Raw genomic sequence first — 25,795 nt, 5'->3', positions numbered from 1 at the left:
TTAACGATGTCGAAAGCTGCAGATAGATCTTGCAGAATGAGAACTGATGATTTGGAATCAGCTTTCGCAATCCATAGAGCTTCAGTGACTGACAGCAAGGCAGTCTCAGTTGAAAGGCCAATTTTAAATCCTGATTGAAGTTAAAAGGTTTATTTTGAACCAACAGAAACCACTGACTGTTAAGAACAGTGACCTTTTTGTTATATGGATAAATGATTTATCCATGCACATCTTTTTAGACTTGTGCAAATTTTACAAAAGAATGACATTGTGTCTGTCCAAGGTGGCACTCGTTAAGTAGACCACTATGTGACCCATAAGCCCTTCAGAGGGACACAAGCAGTCCCCCTCTTGTGCTTGATGTTAGTCTTCTAATATGAATACAATGGCATGTGTGCATACTGTGGCTCTCTCTGCAGGGGCAATAGAAAAGATCAATGTGGCACACCTGACTTGCCGAGTCCTCCCCACAGAGAAGCTGTCACTTATTAACTTTAATTAAATCGCTGCGGAATCGTGCGCAGCTCGCCGGTGCGAAAAACGACCGAGTCCCCTCCTTTGAGAGCCTGCCAGACGCCTTTGGATCTCCTTCATTCTCTCCGTCTATTGAAGGGTATAAAATGGGCAGTGATAAGCGAGTTACAAAAGGCGTCCTGGGAGAATAGGAAGGAATGTTTTTCACAGTAACACAACCTGGATTGATTCTGATTGATTTTCCCAAACCACCAGTAACAAGCTTTGTAAGCAAGTGCTCATGCACACGCACACACATCTCATTGCCTGGAACAGCCTTATTAAACTTTGTGTAAAGCAGTTCCTGGAATTGAATTTAGTGGAGGGCTTACCGTGGGAGTCTCTCAGTGGGCTCCTCATGCATACTGCACATATATCTTGAATGCCAGGATAGTGTTGGATGATTTTAATAGAAAATACAGGAAAATAATGCATAAAAGGATCTAACTATAATAAAAATATTTGTTTCAGTGGTGCAAGCTGTTATTACAAATAATGTTGAAGTTATATTTTAATTGGGGCTGTGAATCAATTAAAAAGGTGTAATAGCCATTAATCATGTTGGGTAATTAATCACAACTAACAATTAGAAATATTTACACATTGAATCCCCATGTAGAATCAACAAAAAGGAAGTATGTTTTAAGTAAGCAATAAGGTACGAGAGGCTGTGCTGTATCGTGAAGTCTGGAGGGGATGTAGGGATGTGATAAGTCACGGCTGAAGGGTGTTGCTTCAGCCATGACTTATTCATGATACAGCACTAGCCTCGAGTACCTCATTGCTTTTATAAAATGGTTACCACACAATACAAAAATTAAAGCCAAAAATATGTATCAATGCAACTTTCATGAAGAAAACTTTCCCTAAAAGCCTTCCTTCCGCCTGAAAAAATAGTCCCTGTCCGTGAACAGCAACAGAAGTTACATTATTACGCCATTAGATGGCGGCAAAGACTGTCTTTATGAGTGTGTCAGTCAGTAGCGAAGACTTTTAAATTGAAATACTGAATTGTTGTGAACGCGGAACAAGACACAACTGACAAATGCTTTGACTAGCACTGTCAGTCACGGGAAAACCCCTTAACTGTTAAAAGGACAAGATAATACATCAGACATTTAAACAGATTTTTTTATTATGAACATAGGACTGACCTGAAGGAAAATGCTAAATCTGAATGCAGGTAATAAACTCACTCATTCGATCTCTTTCTCACAATACTCTTCTAGTTCTACATAATACAGTAAGCTTCAATGAACAATGTCAATTGAGAACATACAGTTTACGTTGCTAAGAGTGGTTCCTAAGGGTGTTGTGTAGTGATGCACAGAACCATTGGGTGAAGCGATCATAGCCGTGTTTTATTGTGAATAAAACAGCTATTGACCAATCAGAATCAAGGACAGGAACTAACCATTTTATAAATATTGTTTATTAACAGAATCTTTTCACCCAGTATGTACTATCAAGTCCAGTATCCTCTTAAATGGATGTTGTTTTTCAATTTTTGTGAAGAAAATAACTAATTATTGTCATTCAACAATAACATTTAGTATTATATTTGAGGCCTAAACTGCAAATGGTCAGGCTACTGTTTTTGTTTATCATTTACTAACATAATCATACAGAACATGATCAATCTTATAAGAACTTTTCATTTAAAAACAGACCCCATTTAAGAATTAAACCTATTTTAATTAATAACACGTTTAGCTTTGCCTTTCTTTAGTTTCTCTCTGAGAGCCTGCTCATTTTTTCACTTTATGTTAACTTTTTAATTTAAAATAGTTTGTGTTTTTGTCAAACAAATTAGCTTCCTGTGCATTTTGTTTAATTCTCTTTTTATATTTTTATTTTTGCAGAGAGAATGAGGTTCTGAAGGTTCAGCTGAAGAAGTATGTTGGAGCTGTCCAAATGCTGAAAAGGGAAGGCAGCCAAGGCAATGACGGTAAGGCAGTGTTCTCATGCTATAGTAGGGTTGCATGATATATCCTTTTAGCATCGAAATCGCGATGTGCGCATCCGCAGTAGTCACATCGCAGGATGTGCGATGTCAAGTATAGGAATTAATAATCTGTACGGACCAGACTCCACGGTTCAAAACGCATGTGTTTCTCGGATTAATTGCAAAGTTTGACCATCATTCAGTGAAAGTTTTTTATTTGAACGTGTTTTAGGTCCTGTCAGTTTAAACATTCAATTGACTTAAAACCATTTGAGCGCACGAAGTTGTGAAAGAGAACTCAATTCTGAATGTGCGGCTGTTTTGTGTGCGCACACACAGACAGAGCCACGCAGATACACCGAACATGTGAACACCGAATGCTGTATTCTTCTGTGTCTGTTTGTGTCTGAACGGACACTTACATGCAAAAAAATTGTCAAAATGCATGTAAAACATTGAATATCCTGGTAAACACAGTTGTTTATGATGAACTAAACAATTGAGAAAGAAAACCGGATGTGTAACAGTATTTTGGATCCGTGCATTCGGTCTTAAAGTGACAGCAGCCTAATATTCCTGCTGCTTTCTGTGTCATGAATGTTAAAGGGTTAGTTCACCCAAAAATGAAAATTCGTCATTAATTACTCATCCTCATGTTGTTCCATACCCGTAAGACCTTCGTTCATCTTCAGAACACAAATTAAGATATTTTTCATAAAATCCGACGGCTCAGTGAGGCCTCCATCACCAGCAAGATAATTAACACTTTCAAATGCCCAGAAAGCTACTAAAGACGTATTTAAAACAGTTCTTGTGACTACAGTGGTTCAACCTTAATGTTATGAAGCGACGAGAATACTTTTTGTGCACCAAAAAAACAAAATAACAACTTTATGAGAATATCTAATGATGGGTGATTTCAAAACACTGCTTCATGAAGCTTCCAAGCTTTACAAATCTTTTGTTTCGATTCAGTGGTTCGGAGCGTGTATCAAACTGCCAAAGTCACGCCCCCCCAGTGATGAACCATTGAAATTACAAAACACTTATCACGTAACGAAGCCTCGTTTACTGAAATCATGTGACTTTGCCGCTCCGAATCCCTGATTCGAAACAAAAGATTCGTAAAGCTTCATGAAGCTGTGTTTTGAAATCGTCCATCACTAGATATTGTCATAAAGTCGTTATTTTGTTTTTTTGGCGCACAAAACGTATTCTTGTCGCTTCATAACATTAAAGTTGAACCACTGTAGTCACATGAACTGTTTTAAATATGTCTTTAGTAGCTTTCTGGGCGTTGAAAGTGTTAATTGTCTTGCTGGCAATTCAGGCCTCACTGTATTTTATCAAAAATATCTTAATTTGTGTTCAGAAGATGAACGAAGGTCTTACGGGTGTGAAACGACATGAGGGTGAGTAATTAATGACAGAATTTTTATTTTTGGGTGAACTAACCCTTTAATCAAACAACAAAACACAAAGAGAAAAATTACTTTTGTAGTTTTAACAGATTAATTATATTTAATTTATACAGTGAAGACTATGCAGTGTTATTTTATATCTGATTATTCAATTTCTGTACCTGAATACTGTTAGACTTACCTGAAAAATATAAAACACTATTTATTTCATTTGTATCTTTGTTCTATTATATTTATCTATGCTTGTAATTTGTTCATTGTTTCCTATGCGTATTCACTCACCTAAAAAATCAGCCCATCATCCTAGATTGATTAATTCTTTCCAAATAGAGCTATTCAAGTCATCTGGTGAATTTTTTTCTATATCGCGCAATATATATCACAGAAAAACAAAATATCGCAATGCCAGTTTTTTTCCAATATCGTGCAACCCCTATACTATTATAGCAAATGTGCCCGCCTCTTGAGGTTCTGTAATATGCAGCCATTTTCATTTAATTGGTGGTTAGTAATTTTTTTTAAAAGCTTGTAAAAACTTTTAAAACTTATTGCCAGATAAAACCACCTTATCAAAGTCAAACACATTAACGTGAAATATTTTGTTGAGAAAAAGACTGTTAATTATATTTTATGTAAAAAAACGTCGTTATCTGTGCAGTGATGCGTTGAATCTGCAGACATTCCAAGCCCCTGGAGGGTTTGTAAGGAGCCCAAAAATATTTCTAATTAAAAAAAAAAAAAAAAAAAAAACTTTTATTGAAATATTGCATTGCAGTTGTTCCTTCATTGCTGCAGACTATTAGCATGTGTGTGATGAATGACATGACATCCCTCAGTGGGATGCTGTCATATGTTTGAACAGCCTGTGTCTATAATTTCACAGTTTTTCTGCGATATGGTGGGAATTTCAATTATCTCTACATCATTTCATCAACAGATTGCATCAGATGAAGATTGTAAGATATTTCCATGCAGTAAGTTTAGTGTGGTAGCACGGCTCTTATATGCAAAGTAAAAGTGTGCCTTACGAGAGCTGAAATGAGAAGAGTTTATCAAAATTCCTGTGTGTGTTGTTTGTGTCTCAGCCCTCCAATAAATCCAGTTAACTGGGGGATGTACACCCAGCAACAATTGGTTGTGAACCTTTATGATTGCGCTTTGCATCTCTTTAATGGATTTGACAATACATGCTCATCTTCACAGATCAGCAGTCACAGCTCTCCCAGCTCGTCATTGTGCTGCGCTATTACAGTATCAGTTAGATCTGTGTGTGGAAGAGCAGTCCTACAGGAGATTGAGCCTCAGAGAAACCCCAAACGGATGCCTAATGAAGAGTTTTATACGGCCGGATCATGCTGTGTATGCCAGGTCTATTATGGCTCCTTGTTGGATGCACCAGGCAGCACTATTGATGCAAATTTCCCCATTTGCTTTCTCTCTGGCTTTCTCTCTCTCTTTCTCCATTGTTGCAAGAAATAAAAACTAGAAAAATAGAGGCCACCACATGTGAGTCTAATACTCCATTTGAAAACCTAGTGAGCTGCCTATGGAGGCAGCATTTTAAAGCATCAAAGATACGCTCCCAATTTGAAGGTTAGGCATAGTAATTGGTTAGGCTTAAAAGGTTAGGCCTCCTTTAATCAAATTCTACATTGTTTTAGCCACATTTTATGAGAGATATTTTGTGTATCTTTCACAGGGAATCAGGGGCGTAAATTTCACAAAAAAAACACAGTAAGCATGACGTGTGTTTGAGTTTGTGTATTAGACGAAAAAACGACATTCATTCACACAGAGACACAGAACATGCAGACTTATAAGTGACATGCTTTGGCTGATGTCGCATTCATTTCTACTATATGAAAGCCTTAAAATCTCTGCTGTGGGTGAAACTCACGTAATAGTTTGTGTTGTCAAATGTACCATCTCTCCTCCCTACTTAGGTTGCCAGTTATTCATTACAAGGATAATACACATTAGTAAAATCATCCTTTTTCATTTTCCTTGTCTACAGATAAACTTTTTGGCTGCCGCGGTACATTATAACAGTACCCCCCTCAAAAAACCCCGCAATGTAATTTTTCCTGTGACTGCATTTTCGAAGTAGCCCAATTGTGCAGGAAAACCACGACCCTGGCAACACTGGTTCTCTCCCACCGGACTTGTGTGTGTAGGTGAGGTAAAGGAGGAAAGCAGGCAGTGGACCAAAGCATTATGAGGCAAGGGAGGGGGCACTGTTTGCCCCGTTTGCGTTTGTGGTGTTATAATATTATATCATTATATTATTTACAATACACAGTGTGGTTTTTAATTATATTTTTAGAGGAGGGTGGCTGAACCGGCCCCCCCCACTTGCCCCGCCCCGCCCCGCCCGGCCACCTATGCAGGGAATGCACACCCAGAATGCATTGTGGCCAGCTCAAGATAATGCCAAGATGACATACAAGAAATGCCAATGTAAATAAACCTTTTCCATTTACGAGTATCGATGTAAAATAGTTTAGTGTAAATTAATGTGAGAAATTGTAATACTTAAATGTAATTAAAATAAAAAAACAATGAATTTTTTTGAAAATTAGTTTAAAAAAATTGACTTTTATTATTTTATCTTTTATTTTTTATTGTGCTATCGTAGCTTAGCATCGTGCTAACCTCGAGCTCTATTCAAATCAATTGTGAGTCGAGTCTTTTGTGCGTAACGTTTGTATGTAACGTTTGAATGGTGCACTGCTTTCACGTATCAGACTCCATGATGATAAGGATGCTGCCTATGTAGGCTGTAGACAGCAAGGTAGCTCACTAGGTTGTAGAACAGGGCTTAAATGGTTCTTCCCTCCATGCCTTCTTGGCTAATGATGTGTCCGTACTGTACTATGACTTTGATGTTGAACATCAACTGAAAAGGATGGTTGGGATACATCAAATTGATATACAAGCGCACAATACAAGCCTTTTTCATGTCCTGTCAGACTGTGAGCACACGATATGAGCTCTTTTGAAAGTTTTGCTTTAATGATAGTGTGCTCCCGATGTGATCTTTCGTGAACCCACGCTTCTGAGATCATGGTATGTTTAAAAAGAATTTCTTGTGTCTCCCCAAAGTTGAACTGCTATCACGGTTTTGCAAGTGTTGGATTAGAGCATGCAATTAGATAAACGCCTCGCTCCACCAAAATGTGAAATTGAAGAATCTTTTTCATTCCCATATCAAATATTCTTTTATTAGGCATTGGAAGTGAACAGGAAATCATGCAAATGAGGGAGGTTAAATGTCTTGTCACTTTCAGAGGCTGCAAAGAGAGCAAAAGCAGCTGGGGTTTTCTTTTTTTTCTTTTTTTTTTCTTTCCCTCCTTTTCTCTAGAAATATGGGTCAAAGGGAGAGTCATCAGTTTTGGGATAACCCGAGCTGAGAGAACATTACATTTGTCTCAGACGATGAATGGTAGTTCTGCAGCTTGTTATAATAGATAAATCTGTATCTGTGTAGCGTGAACTGAGAACTTACAGGAATTGCTCACAGTGGTTGACCAGTCGTCCAATAACCAACTAGTCAATTTGCAAGGTCGACTAGTTTATCTAGATTCTTTTCCTTTTTTATATACATTTTTTTTTTTTTTTTTTTTAGCAGTGTTGCTTTAATTAGCATTCTGACGCTGTGCTGTTTTTTAGCTGACAGTTTGCACATCTCATCTCAGATGAAGTTTAAAAACTGCTACATACTTTTCTTTTCAAGTCTACCTTTTTTGAAAATAAGAACACCTCCCATATGAAAGACTTATGCTCTTGGTTAGTAGTGTGGTTTGCCTACCCTTATGTTAAATAAAAAAAAAAAAGTGTTTTTATTTTAGCAAGAATGATGATTAAATATGACAGTAATGTATGTAATTTATGTTGTTCTTTTGAACTTTCTGTTCATCAAAGATTCCTGAAAAAATGGATCACGGTTTCCACAAAAATGTTGAGCAGCCCAGCTGTTTTCAAAATTGATAATAATATGAAATGTTTTGAGAATCAAATCAGTATATTAGAATGATTTCGGAGGGATCATGTGACACTGAAGACTGGAGTAATGAGCATAAGACACTTCTTTTATAAACAAACAAAAAAAATCTTGCCAACCCTAGATTACATTTGCCATGTTATAATGCTCAATTAAAGTTAATCTTTAAAACTCTAATTTAAAACCACTGTTAAATGTAGTCTTAAAATGAATATCCATTTTTCATACTGTACATTTTAATGTTGTGATGCCTAAATTAATTGGTGCCCTTTAAAACAATTGATTTTAGTGTTTAGTGATTTAATTTATTTATTTATTTTTTTAAATTTCATCGCATTTATTATACACTCTCAAACTCTTTGGATGTATCCCATGTTAACCATGGAACAAGATTTTGGCATTCAAATTGAATGTGATGGATTCATTGCTTCATCAGCCCTCCTTGACTTATAATGCATTCATTTGTTTGAGCCTCTGACAAGCTAAATGAATCTTAGTTCAGGAAATGGATCAGGGTGCTATTTAAAAATGAATAAACGTGGCGGGCTTTCGCCTCTCTCCGATGACAGCCACAGTTAATGAGTCAATGAAGGCCATTCTTCACTAGTGCAGCCAGAAAAGCGTTAATAATTTCATGTTTCGAATTCATTACACGGCGGATTGTATTTACTCGTCCCTGTTGGGCTCTGGAAGTGAAGCCGTTTTGTTGTTCGCGCCTCTGCGTTGGTGTAGAGGTGTAGATGAGTGTGCAGCCTTGTGTGGGTAATGTGGGTTATTGTGTTTACTTTGACTAATGCGGATCCCCGTCGTGTATGAGAGAGCTTGGTCTTTATTAATCAGAGGGGGTGCGTTCGCAGCAGAGCGGAGATGAGCGGCAGCGTAGGTGGGGCCAGGTGGTCTTCAGCAAGGGGGATGACGTACCTGATCACCTTTTAATGAACGGTGTTAATGAACATTTTAATCATCGCCCGCAGGTTAAACAGGGACCTCATAACTCTCGACTCAAGCCGTGTCCATTATTGCACTGCCGTCGTGCCTAAAGATAGAGAGGCCGAGCAGGTGTACACCAGATACCTCGGTGGGAGCACCTGGACAGCGATGGCTTCTATTGCCTGTGGTTATTTTTCATTTACTGTCAAGCCATCCTCCAACACTCCACAGTTGCTTCCCTCCGGCGACAGAGCGGGCGCTCTGGTTCTTGGCTATGGTGGACCTCAAGATCTCCTCTGACAGTCAGAGTGTGACGCCGACACTAATTTGTGATTCAGGTCCTGCCGCGCTACCCGAGAGAGAGAAACAGACAGGCGAGTAAAAAGGGCAGAGGGTGGACTACATTTGCCCATCATTACTCAAGTCGTTATCTCAGTGAGACTCGATCTTGAATAAAAAAACACAAAGCGAGGTAAATAAAGACATCAGAAACTCTTTTGTCTGAGGCTCTGAGCTATGGTACAGTGGTTGTGCAGCAGGATTTGTTTGACACTAAAATTTCTGTGTTGCCTTCTTTGATAACTCTGGACCAAATTGATACACGTCTATTACGAGGGCATACTACAGGGCTCTGGATTGTGACCAAATGGGCGCATGTAGTGACCTTTTTTCCTGGCGGTGTAACTAAATTTTGTTAGGTCGCACTGGTGCCAACTCCACGTTCAGTAGCTCCACCAAGAGCATATGAGAAATATCAAACGGCAAACTAAACAAAAGCAGAACAAAACTGCTACTCATTTGAGCTGCAGAATTCTCTGTTATAAGCTAAAGATGTCAGATCAAACAGTGCTGACGTGGAAACCAGGAGAAACATTGTGCTATACAAATAATAGAAGGCTTTTCAGTCCACAAATCACCAACATTCACCATGCATTTAATGTAGTAATGCTAACTCTAACCATGGTATTGTGGCAGAAATAGTCAAATGTTTTTATATTATTCTTCACACTGCTTTATCCAGAACTTCAAAGCTGATCAAATTTAAATGTTATATTTAATATAATGACCAAAAACATTATTTGTTCATCCTTCAAAGACTGTCCCCTTTTGTAAAACTAAAAGTTTCAAGATGTAGTAAAACTAACACTTGGTGGCAAACAAACACTTTTGTTTAAAAAAAAAAAAAAAAAAAAAAAAAAGACTTGAAATTACCACTATAACCAGTAGGTGGCAGCAGAGGAACACTTATTTGCTTATTAATTATTAATTATTATTGCTGTTGAATTTATATTTAGACATTATGAAATCACTATTGTAAAGTATCAAATCATCAAGAAAACTATTTTGTTTCAGAGTGTGGCACTTTTTTGTACTGAAGTATGAAAAGCATGAAGTATAAAGTAAGAAACGTCTCATGAAAAACAAACTTTTCTTTAAATTGTCACTGAATTGCGCAAAAAGCAAGTAAAGAACGCTCTTTGTATAATCACTAAAGCTGTCGGTCAGTTCAGTATGATACTATAGAAGAACAAAGGTACATTTAATAACAGTAGAATATTTACATTTTTCCCTATAAATATGAGGTTTTTGCATGTTACTGTTGTTAATAAAAAGTTCATTTTATCTGCATCTCAACTCTGAGAAATAAATATGAAATATTATTAGTAGGGATGCACGATACCAAGCTCATGTACTTGTACTCGTACTCGATACCAAAGACCGATACCTCACGTGACGTAATTGACAGAATTTTCTGCGCACAGAGACACCAGCGGCAGCAGAAACAATGTCAGCTTCAGGGGTGTAGAAATACTTCAAAATTAATGATGACAACTGACACATTGCGAACTGCATGCAAATTGCACTAAATGACAGACCAGAAGCGCTCTCTCTCGCGTGTGTGTGCGCGCTCTCTCTCCTCCTTGTCTGTCATTAATGTTAATAAAACAACAAAAGATGTTAAATGAATGTATTTATATATCGTGAAATAAAATTTTTCATATCATGGTCATATTGCCCACTCGTCCATATTCCACCATGAGAAATCTGGTCACTAGGTTGTTTACATTGGTTCATAGTGTTATGTTATAAACATTTGTTCTGTAATATTTGTTTAGCACTTTTTGAAAGGCAGGTTAAAAAAAAAAATTAATAAATGTATAGGCATCGGTATCGGCAAGTACCAGAAAAAAGTATCGGTACACATACTCAGTCCTTAAAAAATGGTATCGGTGCATCCCTAATTATTAATAACTACACTTATTAATGCAAATAATGGTAAGTTTTTTGATTAAATTACCTCCCCAATAAGCGCTACCAAATCAGGTGCTGGTGCCACCATCTGTAGAACTTAGTTACACAGGAGCAACTGCTCTCAAATCTTAGTCTGGAGCCCTGTACTGCTTGGGTCTGTATGATTTTTTTTTTTTTGTTAAAAAAATTAAGATATTCATCAAGAATGCATTAAATTGATCAAAAGTGACACTCAACACATTTACTGTATTATGTTACGAAACATTTCTATTTCAAATAAATAGAGCTCATTTGAACTTTCTATTCATCAGAAAATTCTGAAAAAAAATTGTATCACAGTTCCCAGCATAACTGTCTTCAACATTGATTATAATAATAAATGTGTTTTCAGCATAAGATCAGCATATTAGAATGATTTCTGAAGGATCATGTGACACAGAACACTTGAGTTAATGGCCGCTGAAAATTCAGCTTTGCCACATCAGGTAAATTACATTTTAAAATATATGAAAACAGTTATTTTAAGTTGTAATAATATTTAATAATATTACTGTTTTTACTGTATTTTTGATCAAATATGCAGCCTTGGTGAGGATAAGAGACTTCTTTTAAAAACATTTTAAAAAAGTTTTATTTTTGATTTATTAAAAATAAATCATACAGTAGTAAAGAATTTTAATATCAGCCATCGGTTATTCACATAACAAAATTTTTGGTATTTGCTTACTGGTATTTGCTTATTGGTATTTGCCACAATTTTAATATCAGTGAATATATATTTCAAGATATAAATACCTAGATATATTTCAAGACATAATCATTATATATCATAATTGTTCAAGAATATAATGGCTATTAACTTGCTTTTCTGAAATGGTCACACGCAATTTTGAATAATGTCACAGAGAGCTGAACTCATGTCATGCAACAATCATTATTACTTTGATTTTATGCTACACATTACACACAAAGTAAACTATAGTAAGGTGAAATGTACAAAATATTGGTAATATACTGTTTCAAATGTTTCTTCTTTGCATTGTTTGTGTGGGTTGGAGTCTTGCCCCCGGCTTGTTCTTATCCTCTCTATACCATCTAGTATGAACAAGCCCTTAAACTTGTTGTGTTTATGCCTTGGCTGTTTTCTCCCTGTAGCATCACTGACTTTGTGTTCGTCTTGCACAATGACATCTATACAGTGAGGGTGAAGTAGAGGGCAACAGATTGTAGGCAGCACAAGGAACCAATGCAACAGTTGCGTTCTGGTGAGTAGCAGCTGCTTATCTGACATTATTCAGATGAAGCTGGACTTCAGAGGCCTATACCATGCTGAGGCCCTCCAGGAAAGCTCTGCGCTCAAACAGACCTGCGCTCATCAGAGAAGCAGCTTGGCGCTTCTGCTCTTATCAAAGCAGGTCTGGCCGTTCTGCCTGTCCCCAGGCCTTGCTTCAAAAAAGCATGAGGAGATGAAGAGTAAAAGCAGGCGCTGCTTGTACCTGGCCCATGCTAATGCGCTTCTCAGCGTGGCGACTTAAGCTCTTCAACATGCATGATGGTTATCGTGGTTAATTGAACCGTTTCTTGTTAACCTAGCAGCCAGACTGAAGAGGTGATGGCTGCCGGCAAGTTTTTGCACTTGATAAGCATTTGGGAGCCAGAACTTTTGTGTTTGTTGTCTTCTTTTGCGTAACTAATTGTAAACTAATAAGCATGACTGTTGTTTTGCATTATAGCTGTGTCAAACTGCAGACAAAATTTAAAAAATGGTGTGTGGGTCACCATAGCTTTAATTTTAAATTAATGTTAAAGTCAATGTGAATTGCTGTTTTCAATCTATTTTTCAGAGGAAAAACAAGATATTCAATAAAAGAAAAAGTAGGGTGATTTTTATCCATCAGGAATTGTCAGGAACGGAGAAAGAGTTTCAAAAGAAGAAGAATGATTACATTTTGAATAAAGTTTATGAGGACTTTCTTTAAAAATTCTTTGTAATAACATGCACTGATGAATTGTGCACAATAAAGCCACAGACAGAAAGTACATGTGGTCAGTTCTGATTATGCGCAGGCCTTCCTGGGTCAACATATCCTGATTTTTTTTTTTTTTTTTTAATTTTTAGTTTGACCAGTTCCACCATTTGCTCATTAATTGGTAACACTTTTTAATAAGATCCAATTCACTGACATTTGTTAATGCATTAGGTATCTTGGACTAAACAAGGGCATACTACAGGGCTCTAACTTTTTACAGCATTTATCTATCTAGGTTAATGTTTATATTTATAAATATACTGTTGTTCTTTGTTAATTAAGTTTTTTTTCTTCATAATATATTAACTAATGTTAATTTATACAACTTGAAATGTTAAAAATGCATTATTGTATTAAATTAATATTAACCTAGATAAATAAATACTGTAAGAGAATTGTTGTTCATTGTTAGTTTGTGATACCTATTGTGTTAATTTTAACAAATTTAACCGTATTGTAAAGTGTTACCAATTAACAGCAATTATTCGGTTTATTTGTTGTAATATTTTGTAACTACTTGTTTACCACACTTATAAATAATGCAAATTAATAATGTTTGAAAGTAAAAACAATTTTTTATACTTTTGTTCAACTTAATGTTATCTTTAATGTCCTTCTGGGGTAAGAGAAACTTAAATTTTGTGATTTGTGATGACTGATTAGGCTAAAATTGTGTAACACTTTTGTGTTCTTGTGATCTATAATGAGACCATTTTGTCTAGGATTTAGTTATGACAGTCCTTAGGTTAACCTTTCAAGATTTTATTTGGACCTGTGTGCTGCTTTTTTAAGATAGCAATTTGCAGTGTTTCAGTTAAAACTCATTTAAAGTGTAACTTCACTGATTTTCAACCTGCTTTTTATTGTTACAATGACGGTATGTCAGCAAAATTCTGGACTTTTGACAGCTCCAGGGCTTTCGTGTAACTACAGATTATACTTCCGCGTTTTTGTAACCCCACGGACAGTCCGATCAGCAGAGGGTTATTAACAGAACAGTTATTTGGTTTATCACTGAAAATTGTATCCTACTTTGTATACTCTTTAAACAGCATTATGACTACAAACATGGAGGTTTTTCAGATTGTTCGTTGCAGTGTTCTCTCCATATTTACAATTCTTTGCAGCCAACGCGCTGGATCCTTCACTGGTAACCGAAAGTAACTCACTCCTGCTAAACGTTTACTTTTTGAAATCTTGCACCTGGGAAGAATACAAGTCTATATCTAAAAGTTTGCTAAGAAGTATTTTCTACTAAAGCAAGGTGGTATTTGACTCTGGTAAAGCATGTCCGTAGCAGACTGGTGGGAGTGTCCTTGCATGGCAACATGCCCAGTGCATTATGAGCGTTGAAGTTTTCCTATCTATTTGGCCAAAGGGAAGATGACAGCCTTTTCTTTGCTTTCTCTAGTCAGGCAGCACTAATTTCATTTTTTTTTTTTCTCCTTTCTACTGCAAAGTTTTATTGTAAGCCCATTTTGCCAGCGGTGAAGTTGTACCCCTTTTAAGAAAGATTTCCCTTTGGCCTTGTCCATAACACGAAGCATTACCCTTACCCTCATATTTTAGGTTGCATAATGGTGTCTGTGCATTAATTATGCAAACAGACATTTTGACATGGTTTTTTCATGCACATTTTGATGCAGCTGACCCCATGATCTCTAAGCATTTCAGGATTTTAGTGCTTGCTTTCTGCTGACAAGTGGAAATCTTTTATGCAGAGTACCACAATAGATGCAAGAAGGTAAAATGTTTTCCTCCCTTCTTTCATGCAGCAAACTGTTTGAGCTGATTTACATTATTCCTTGCATCTCTGAGTTCATCAATGTGACATCTGATATAAATTTAGCCAAAACCAGGAACTATTGGACCATCTGTTTGCTCCAGCTGAGCTCGTCTCATAAACGTCTCAAACAGCAGCTGCCATCACTATTATAGAGAAAAGGAATTGTTCCAGCATCATTAGACCTACAGGCTTTTCAAATATGACTGTATTATTTCTGGTTTGTACTCTTCTCCATGTGCTAATTTTTGAACTATAATGAGTTTTCAAGGGAAAATATTCATGGGCTGCCAAATCAGATGAACATGTAGGACAGCTTGTGTATTGAAATGCTTGAGGTCAGTTTGGTTCAGACTCATCACGTTGTGCTGAGGAGAATTTTAGATGACTAATCACACCGGGCTCATGTTAGACAGGTTTATCAGAAATACGTGCCATATGACTGCGAGGGAACAGCGATCTAAAGTTTGCATCACAATGCTCAATCTTATTAACACTTTGCCACTGGTGACTTAATATCTAATGGCAGTTTAATCTGAACAGTAATTAGGTGCCTGGCTGATTAAATCGGATATGCATGTTGAAGCTTATTTGTGTATTTGCATGAATGCCAAGGGAGGAGATTGCCTCAATTTCCTGCAAGAGAATGTCCTTCCTTAGCCTTGAACAGCTTCTTAGCAAAGTCTGATGTCCTTCATCTGCAAAGTCTGATGATTCTTCATTTTTGTTTTGTTAGGGTTTTTATATTTGTTGTTTGATTTTCAACTTGCTTCACGGGAAGGCCTTATTTTTGTGGAAACTCAATACTTATTTATTTATTATTTATTAGGTGTGTGACTAGACAGTTAGTATAGACAGTATTTTTAAGAAATCCTCAATGCATGACTAGAAAAAGTCTGCAGGTGCATTTGAAATGTTTTAACTAATCATCTTGTAATGAATTTAATTTCAATTCTACTTTGAGTATGAATTATCATATGCAATAAAAGACAACAATACTGAAGCACTGTAAAAGGTTTTGCCACAAAGTAAACTGACTGGCTTCTCTCCTGTATGATTTCATGTGAGTCTCTTCAGACCTTAGAACTGTACATGAATTATGAGCTTCTACAACTTTAGACCTCCTAACTGAACTCCATTCCACAAATTGATCATAGAAATAAAAAGAGTAAAGATAAAAATGAATTACAGTTTTCTCTTAGTTGTATTAAGTGCAAACAATAAGTGTAACCATAATCAAAGTACTCAATATTCAAAGTGCAAATAGAGACCAAATTTTTCTTCAAGCATGATACAGAGCTAAGAGATGGTTACAACTACACAGCCCATCCTAAGATAGCTTTCATATTGGGAGATATCTGCATGCATTAGGGAGCCGTTTTCAAAATGTGGGGTATTGATTTTGAATGCGTGCTCGCATTTTACTTTCACTTTTGTGCATACTCCGTGAATAGGGAGCGGTAGGGAGCAGTGCTGAGCACGAATTCTTCAAGATAAGACATTTATCAGAGGCTTAGGCTCTGTTGTGCAATGAATCCTCCGCCATGGTCTTGTCAGTCATCTCTCATCACGTGATCGGTGTACTCTGATTCCTGCCACTCTACGTACGGCTCTGCTGCTCATATTAGATGAGCTGGATGGAATTGAAACGACTGTTATCCAACTGAATTAAATGGTTTTTATTTTTATAAAAAACAAAACGACAGTGAATGTAAATGTAGCGGTGGCACCGCTCACATTCCATCATGGCAATATCACAAAACTGCTTTTCACCTCGACAAGAAATCTTGTCACATTTTAATCTCGCAAGATCTTGTGGCACAAGATATCTTCACACTCCTATTATTTATATTTTAATACAAATAATAATGATTTTTTGGAGCATTATAGACTCTCCTATGGTTACTCTTAGGGATGCACCGATGTATCGGTCAATAATCGGTATCGTCTGATAAGAGCAATTATTTTCACTATTGGCCAACGGCTGATTGTTTAAAAATAGCTGATGATCAGGGCTGATTAATATATCCTGTCAATCAAACGGGGGCAGAAAAACATTTCAGACTGCAACTCATACTGTGTGAAAAGAAAATGTTAAATGTAAAATGTTAATGGAGCAATAACTCATTAACAGTTTTAAAAAAAGTTATAATAGGCTCTATTTGATGCTATTACGTGTAGTTCAAGCCAAGGGTGCCAGGTCCGTGGTTTTTCCCAGCACCAAACATTATTTGTAGTGCAAAATAATAATAATCGCAAAGAGCTTTGTGCTTTGTTACTTCTGATAAGAAACAAAGTCTTAACTTTCAAATTCTGTTCATTTTATCACATAATTCAAACAATAAATGTGACTTGACAGATAGCTTTAGCACCTCAGTTCAAGCAGCAGTGCGCTGCGAGTGATCACTTCCTTTTTAATACAAGTGATAACACGAAAAACAAGCATGAACATCAAAAGATATTTGGAAAGTTACAGTACAACTTACTGAAATTTATTATGTCTCATGTAATCGCTCAATCAGTGTCTCAGCCGTGGAAAAATGTGGATAAAACGGCTTGTGAACAATGTCACTTACTTTGCAATTACCTCAAAGTTATCCAATGTTCACAGATTGTTAGTTATAAAAACACTTACTGTTAAAAACACTTACTGTTAATTATGTATGTATGTTTGAATAAATTTGTCATGAAGACAAGTGTTTATGTGCAACTGAGTTTACATTTTAGTTTTTATTTGAGTGTAATTATTATATCTAAAAATAAATAGCAGCTGAATATAATAGTTTGGGCTCTGTTGTTAATTTTAACATCTAATGTTATAGTAATGTATAAAATTCGAGGGTTCCCTGTATAGTTTACAGCATTAGTTGGGAGAGATTTATTTCCCTAAGAAAATCAAATATCGGTTTTAGTATTAGCAGATATCATTCTAAATAATCAGCTGTCAGTATCGGCGGACAAATTTAGAGTTACTCTCATGTGACTTTTTTTGTACAGCATACAAATTGTAGTAATGAAGTAAATAATGACAGAATTTTCATTTTCGGGTGAATTATCCCTTTAATTGTTTTGTGTTGTAGACATTAATCTGCAGTGACATCAAAAATGTGCACATGATATATGAAGTCATAACATCATAGGCCTCATAATTTCTACAGCCATACGTTTTCTCTTGTTGATATTTCTGGATTTGCCAGTTCAGTGCTGAGGGCCTCAGCATATGGAGATTTATTACATAAAGATGCTCTGAGAAATGAGCAGCTATGCATTTCCTGCTCATCCTAGTGTGGATGGACTGTAATCTGCCCACAGGGAGAGAGTGATTCTCAGTGAAATTGCACAGAATAACATCTTTCACAGGGGTTTCTTTGCGGTAACCTTGCGGTCCTTTATTCGTAATGATTTAAAGATGGAAACTCACTCTGCCATCTGCTGTCAGGAAATGTTTTTAATGGATAGTGGAAGGTGTTCTCTGACTCATTCCTTCATTATTTTTCAACAATAGGAAAATAATTCGCTGACAAGACAAGGGAATTTTTATTTGACATGTTTTGTTTTTATTAGTTACATTAATATTCTAACTAAGGCTGGGGAAAATAATAACTACATGACACCTTTGATTGAACATGATTGTGAAATTTAAATTGCGAGTTGCTTGGAAATTAGACGTGAGGTGAATGATTTTGCGGCAAGTATTTGAGACCAGATTCGGTTAGTGAAGGTGTCATTTTTAATATGCTGGTATGTTCAGGTTCAGGTAGTTCAGGTTGCTCAAGATGAGAACGCCCACAGCATCGTATATGACGGCTGTTGGAAAGGAGAAATACTTCTTGTAAATTTTGTCCTTGATTGGTTGGTCACTGTGATTTACACGCTGACTGTCATTTGCTCCAGGGGAGACACCAGCCATTCAGTAATTACAGCACTTCTTTTAATGGCATTTCATTACTATGTTTATGAGATTGCTCACTAAACAGGGGAGAGTGGGGTATTTATTTAAAAAGTACTCGAGTACTATCATTAAGGGAAAAGGGGGATAGAGATAAAACTGTCTGATGATGAAAATGATTAGCATCTATAATGCAAGACCATAGAAATATGACTTTAAAATAGTGGTCCAGTGACAAAACTTGCCCTGTCTAAGCTGTGTCATAATGAGCCATTATGGAATATGTGAATGATTTATATTTCAAATATAAATTAAAAACATTATTTATGCAATAAACTTTTCAATAATGCCATTATAGAGTCTTTTACTTTGCTTCATATTTGCATTTTCTTAAAATATCTATTTTGGTTTTTCTTTCTTTTTTTCATAGACACATAATTTTACATTCTTGATATAAAAAAAAAAAAGTGAAAAATAAAAAAAAAATGGACTGGATGAACAAGCACATTATTATTCCACATACAGTACCAACCGTCAATGCTGCAGGGAAATATCAAATGTTGCTGCTTCCTCCTCGCAGTTCCCCAAACTTTGAGGCTGAAGGAGCTTCTTCAGTATATAACTCTTTTGGAAGGGGGAAAAAAATCCTTGATTTATTTTCTTGGAACAATGGGCTTATTTTTGTCAGAGCTCCCTCTGATTCTTTGAAGAAATGTTTCCCCCACTTCCAAATGTAATAGTAGTACTTGCATTTGGAGGCAAAGCTCACTCTCACTTTTAGTTGAGCCACTGGCACAGCTTCTGGCACATTTTGCCCAACAAGGTGCCATTCTGGAGAACAGTGTTTCATTTAATAATTCATGGGTATTGTTTGTTGTTGTTGTTCTTGCCAGGATTTATGTATTATGTATTTTATTATCCATATGAAATACTTTATACTACCCCATTCAGAGTCAGTAAGTTTTTTTTTATTTTATTTTTTTATAGCAAGGATGCATTGAATAGATCAAAAGTCACAGTAAAGATATTTATATTTCAAATAAATGCTGTTCTTTTGAACTCTTTATTTATCAAAGAATCCTGGGGGGGAAAAAATCATCGTTTTCACAAAAAGCAGCACAACAACAACAATACATCGATAATATTAAGAAATGTTTCTTGAGCATCAAATCAGCATTTTAGAATGATACTGAAACTGAAGTCATGTGACACTGACAAAGTAATGGGTGCTAAAAATGTTCAGCTTAAAGGGTTAGTTCACCCAAAAAATTAAATTTCTGTCATTAATTGCTCACCCTCATGTCGTTCCACACCCATAAGACCTTCGTTCATCTTCGGAACACACATCAAGCACTTTTATACACCTGTGGCAATGGGTCTGAATGAAACACCTGAATTCAATAATTAAGAGGTGTGTCCCAGTACTTTTACCATATAGTGTATACAGTGGCTGCATCTGAAAACTTAGGCAGCCGTTTGTGCGCACAGCCGCCTCACGAAACTGATTTCGGACTTCTGAGGCAGCGTAATGGTTTAAAGATCTACGGCAAAATAGCGTGAGATTTGTGGAAAACACAAAAAAGTGGGAAACAAAGGTCAAAAACATACATTTACACCCAAACTGACCACCAACCACAACTTTCAGACGCCATCTTTATTTTTTGGCTCAACTGTCACAGAATGGAAAGCATGGGATTATGGGATATCAAAGCCAGTGAAGGATACATCTATGTTGCCTTTAAAAATCAATCAGATGAAGGCATCTCATGAGACAGGAAGTGAAGCTAACTTTTAATTTTTTTTTTTTTTATCCCTTATAGAAAGCAATGTAATTACCACATTCAAAGTCCATAAAAGTAGTAAGGACATTGTTAAAATAGTCAACTACAGTGACTATATGACTACAGTGGTTCAACCTTAATGTTACGAAGTGACGAAAATTCTTCTTGTGTGCAAAAACAAAACAAAAATAACGACTTTATTCAACAATTTTGTCTCTCCCCTGTCAGTCTCCTACGCTACTTTTCTGGACCTTAAATGTTGCTTTCTATGGGGGATAAAAAAAAAACTCTAGGATTTCATCAAAAATATCTAAATTTGTGTTCCGAAGATGAACAAAGGTCTTACGGGTTTGGAATGACATGAGGGTGAGTAATTAATGACAGAAATTTCATTTTGCATGAACTAACCCTTAAGGAATACGTTACATAAAATATATTCAGATAGAAAAAAATTATAAATTGTAATACTATTTCACAATATTACTGTTTATTTGTATTATTTTAGGTTAATGGGCTGACACAGCTTACCCCACTCTCTTTGATAAACCGCACTGATTTGTTTAATCAGAGCAGTGATGGTTAGCTCACGTTGTAAATTCCTCTAGACGGTGCTTTGTCTAATGTGCACAGCTGAACTGGATGTATGCGAGTTGTGATTAGTTTGTATCTCATAACCAGTAGCTTGCCGCCTCTGAGTCCTCTGGTGGCTGAGGTGTAGCTGTCCTCTGCTCATCGGATATTACTGTTGGTCAGAGGTGGTTCACCGACGGCCTCTCCAGCAGGATTCATTTCAGCTCCCTCCAGAAGAACGTACTCTCTGTCCCTGCTGATGAATGCTGGGAGTGTGAGGAGACTATCGTACCCGGTGTCAGACAGCTAGCTCTCATAATAGAGCGTGATAGCATCAGACTAGCACTGGGCCCTTCTGCACTCTATCCCAAACCTCAAAATAGGAAATGTCTAAATTACACTTGCTAATAGCATGCAGAGATGATGATTCTTCTTTTTTGCCCTCCCGCCGCTTGGTTTTTAATTCTCTCTCTATCAGGAACAGAGCACATCTCATTTGATATGAAATGAAAGGCTCTCTCTTATCAGCTATTTGAAAAGAAGAGTAGCAGGGGGCAGGAGAGGACTTTTGCAGACGGCCACGCTGCAGACACCCAACCTCCTGTCTTTTTATAAACAGATGGGGATATCAGCACTTAACGTACACCCCCTCGCCTTTAACTTGCCATCACTGAATGATTAAAGGAAGTCATTAATATACTCATCAAATGAGTTCTCTTCATTTTATTTTTTATTAGAGCTTCAATTATTTGTGTAATGCTGTGGTTCTCAAACGTTTTGACTTGAAGGCCTCCCATTTTCCAGCACAATATACATAGTTCCCCCATACTGACAAAAATATTTCCTCTGATATTTCTGCTGTAATTTTGACAGTGTTGCTTGTTTTCAAACTTTTTTATTAAAAGAAACTGGGAATGCTGATATGTTTTAAATTAATAATATATGTATAGTATTATATGAATATATTTTAACTTAATTAATCATGATTCGTTTTGTGATTCCAGAATATTCAAGATTCTAGATTCAGAATATTCAATATTCTCTGAGAGGAAAAAAGAAATATGATTGCAGTTTATATCTTGTTTTTTTTAATTATTTTTTTTAAACATGGTCTTCCGCTTCGTCGCTAAGTTGCTGCTGTTCCTAAACGCTTCCACTTTCCAATAAAACCATTTACAGTTGACCGTGGACTATCTAGCATGAAATTTCTGACTTATTGCAAAGGTGGCATCCTATAACAGTACCATGCTTTCAACAACCCATTTTTTTCCCACAAATGTTTGTAAATGCAGGCTGCATCACTAGGTCAAGCGATTTTATACACCTGAGGCAATGGGTCTGAATGAAACACTTGAAATTCAATAATTAAGAGGTGTGTCCCAATACTTGTCCATATAGTGTATACAGTGGCTGCATCCGAAAACGTAGGCAGCTGACTTGTTGCCTCGCTGCCCTATCAGGCAATGACTTTGCAGGCAGCGTTTGTGCACAAAGGCACCTCACGAAACTTGATTTCGGACAGACTTCTGAGGCAGCGTAAAGGTTTAAAGATCTACAGCAAAATAGCGTGAGATTTGGTGATAACTAAGCAAATATTTAAGTACTACAATAGTAATTTCTCTCTAGAAATAACATCAAAAGTGGAAAACAAAGGTCAAAAACATACATTTACACCCAAACTGACCACCAACTGCAACTTTCAGACGCCATCTTTATTTTTTAGCTCAACTGTCACATAATGGAAAGCACAGGATTGTGGAATATCAAAGGCAGCAAAGGATACATCTATGCTGCCTTCAAAAATCAATCAGATGAAGGCATCTCATGAGACAGGAAGTGAAGCTAACTTTGGATTCGGACGTGTCTTGATGCCTTCCTACCTTGGAATGCATCCTCATAAGGGTGTACTCACACTAGGCACGGTTGCCTTGAACTGAGCCCGAGCGCGATTGTCCCCCATCCCCACTCAACCACTTGCCTGCACTAATATTGCACTTAACGTTCCTGGCCGGAGCACACTTATGTCATATACGATGCAACTTTTTGTATGGAAGAAAACAGGAAGACAAGCACTTTCGCTAAGATACTGCCTAATAGATTTATCATTTTTGCCGCGCAGTGATTTTCACTTGCCCGTGTCAGAGGATTATTATGAGGGCAGCTGACATTAATGGAGGAATTTGCAGCTATACTCGCAAACTACAATTCCTGTTCATCAATAAGGTGAGAACCAGATCCGTTATAAACCCAAATAGATTTGAATTAATTACATTAATTGAAAAGTGTACTATCCAAGTAGTAATAAAGATGTTTGCCGTCGTAATGATGACCGTAGCGCACACAAAAGTAGTAGATGTTCCATACTCCGGCACAGTTAACACTCACACTGCATGCATACTGCGCTTGAGCCCAACTGAACCGTGCTCTGGCCCACCTCTTCCAAGCGGGCCAGGGATGGCTAAACGAATCGCGCCCGGGCACGGTATAGTGCAATCACACTTGTCAAACGAATCGGGCTTTGGGGGTCAAACGCGCTTGGGCATGGTTGAGAGTGGCTAGTGTGAGTATACCCTAAGGCAGCATTTTTCAGTTTTCGGATGCAGCCAGTGCCTCACTAAAGTATTAGCCCCCCCCAATCGATTTATGCTCCATCGACCATAATGACAAAGCAAACAACAGATTTGTGACTTTGCAAATTTATAAAAAAAAAATAAAAAAACTGAAAAAGCCCAGATAAGTGGACAACATGTTATCCAACCAATACGACCGTATAGGTCGTTCGTCACTTCCCTGAAATACGACCCAGAGGATTGTTTACTGAAGTGGCGCCCCTATCGACAACAGGACGCTTTCATTTTAATGCATTGTTCCCTTTTATCTGCGTCATATTTCGGGTTTCGCGTAGCTCAATTGGCAGAGCGTTGCAATAACAATATGCAATCATGTGATCATGCGATTGTGGGTTTGATCCCAGGGAACGCATGTGCTCATAAAGAGTATATGCACTATAAATCACTGAGGGTAGGTTTAGGGATGGGGTGGGTGTAGTCGTTAATAAAAAAATGAGTTTTGCTAAATAGAAATGGTGTAAAAACTCATTGCATTTAAATGAACACGCATTTTGATTGGTAACGACAGTCATACGTCATTTCATGATGACAGACGTAACACGACACTGTCATTATTTTTATTCCAGCTAGAGGGCGCATGACTTTAAAACATAAATATAGGTTGTAATAAGGTGCTTGAAAAACGACCTATAGGGTCGTTTTTTTTTTTTTTTTGGAGGACAGTCTCTAAGTGGAGTGTTTAGAGTAATTGTTTGTCCTTCTGTAAGTTTCTCCCATCTCCATATACTGTATGATCATGGAGCTCAACCACAGTGACCATCAGCTTCTTGGTCACCACTCTAACCAAGTCCCTTCTCCATAGATTGCTCAGATTGACCAGGAGTCCTGTAAATATTTTACATCTGATCTTTAGGGGTTTGACTGACAAAAAAGTTTGGGAACGCCTGCTGTATTACGACTGAACCATGATGGGAATGACTCCTAGAAGATTGAAAGCATCGTCTCACTTTCTCTTCTTGTCATCAGTCCTTGGGACTGATAGACTTAAACTTAAAAAACTGTCCAGGCACGATGCCATGATTAGTATTCAGACGCAGTGTAGGACTCCCCCACCACATTGAAGAGCTTGCCTATGTTGCCTCATGAGACTGCGTGAATGATGCTTTTTTTCCTTTGTTTTTTAGTGGCTGGATGTTGAAATTATTGATTTGACCTACTTTAACATTTGTCATTAGTCATCTGCAAGTTTATCAGTCGCAGTGCATTTAATTATGGCGAAGAGGCAAATTAATCGTCTGTAGGCTCTGGTCCCTCTCATGGGGAGGGGGATTTCCCTTTACCGCTGTCAGGACTATTAACATAATAACGAAAAAGCAATTAGATTGACTTTTAGAAATGGCAGTCAATTATACTGACTGGAACTAGATTGTCGAGTGTCCGATAAAGTAGCTTTCCGCTAATAAAAACAAGCATCCCCACCACCCCTCTCACTTAAGCAACATAGGATGAGCTAAATAACCCAAAAGCACCTGTTTAGGGACACACTGTCTACCTCGAGACTTCTTTAGAGGCTATACAGCGTTTGTGCCGACTCTAATAACTGGCCATCAATGAAAATGTCATTCAAGGCTTTTATTAGGGCTGTTGAAGTGTAGGGGAGGATGATTTGGATCCTCATTATGGCTTCTAGCCTATAATGTTTTCAGAATTTCACGATTAATGAGCCACAACAAGGCTGGTTCCATGTTTTCAGTGCAGATGACGTTATCAGGTCAAGTTTCTTAAGCTAATAGCTTTGATCTTAATGTGAGTAATGAGGAATTTTATTTCTAACACACACAGACGAGTACTCTTAAAGTGGAAAATCAAGGTTGATATTATCAAGTCTTTTTCCTAATGTTTTGGAAGATTTTTACTAGGGCTCTATGCTTCAGAATAGCAAAACTGAAATTTGTTCTGTTGATATACTCCATTACACATGTATATTCAGAGATATATAAATGGTCATGTTTATGCAAATGATCAAGCTTTCTCAATTTGTAAATACATCAGTTTGTTGTTGTTTTTTTTTTATCAGAAATAAGGTTGTTTGCATATTTTCTATTACTGA

The 25,795-nt window shown here is 37.0% G+C and overlaps 1 protein-coding gene across 2 annotated transcripts in view; it reads left to right on the top strand.

The window, feature by feature from the left end:
• snx29 (sorting nexin 29) overlaps positions 1 to 25,795 on the top strand; it is a 136,047-nt gene that overhangs the window by 27,853 nt on the left and 82,399 nt on the right. For both annotated transcript variants that reach the window (XM_051915579.1, XM_051915580.1), the window contains exon 14: positions 2,376 to 2,461. In XM_051915579.1, coding sequence (XP_051771539.1) covers positions 2,376 to 2,461 — 86 coding nt within the window. The remainder of the gene's footprint in view (positions 1 to 2,375; positions 2,462 to 25,795) is intronic.

This window comes from Ctenopharyngodon idella, chromosome 12 (assembly GCF_019924925.1).
Source record: "Ctenopharyngodon idella isolate HZGC_01 chromosome 12, HZGC01, whole genome shotgun sequence".
NCBI lineage: Eukaryota > Metazoa > Chordata > Actinopteri > Cypriniformes > Xenocyprididae > Ctenopharyngodon > Ctenopharyngodon idella.
The sequence above is the reverse complement of the archived record's forward strand: the minus strand, read 5'-3'. Positions and strand labels throughout refer to the sequence as shown.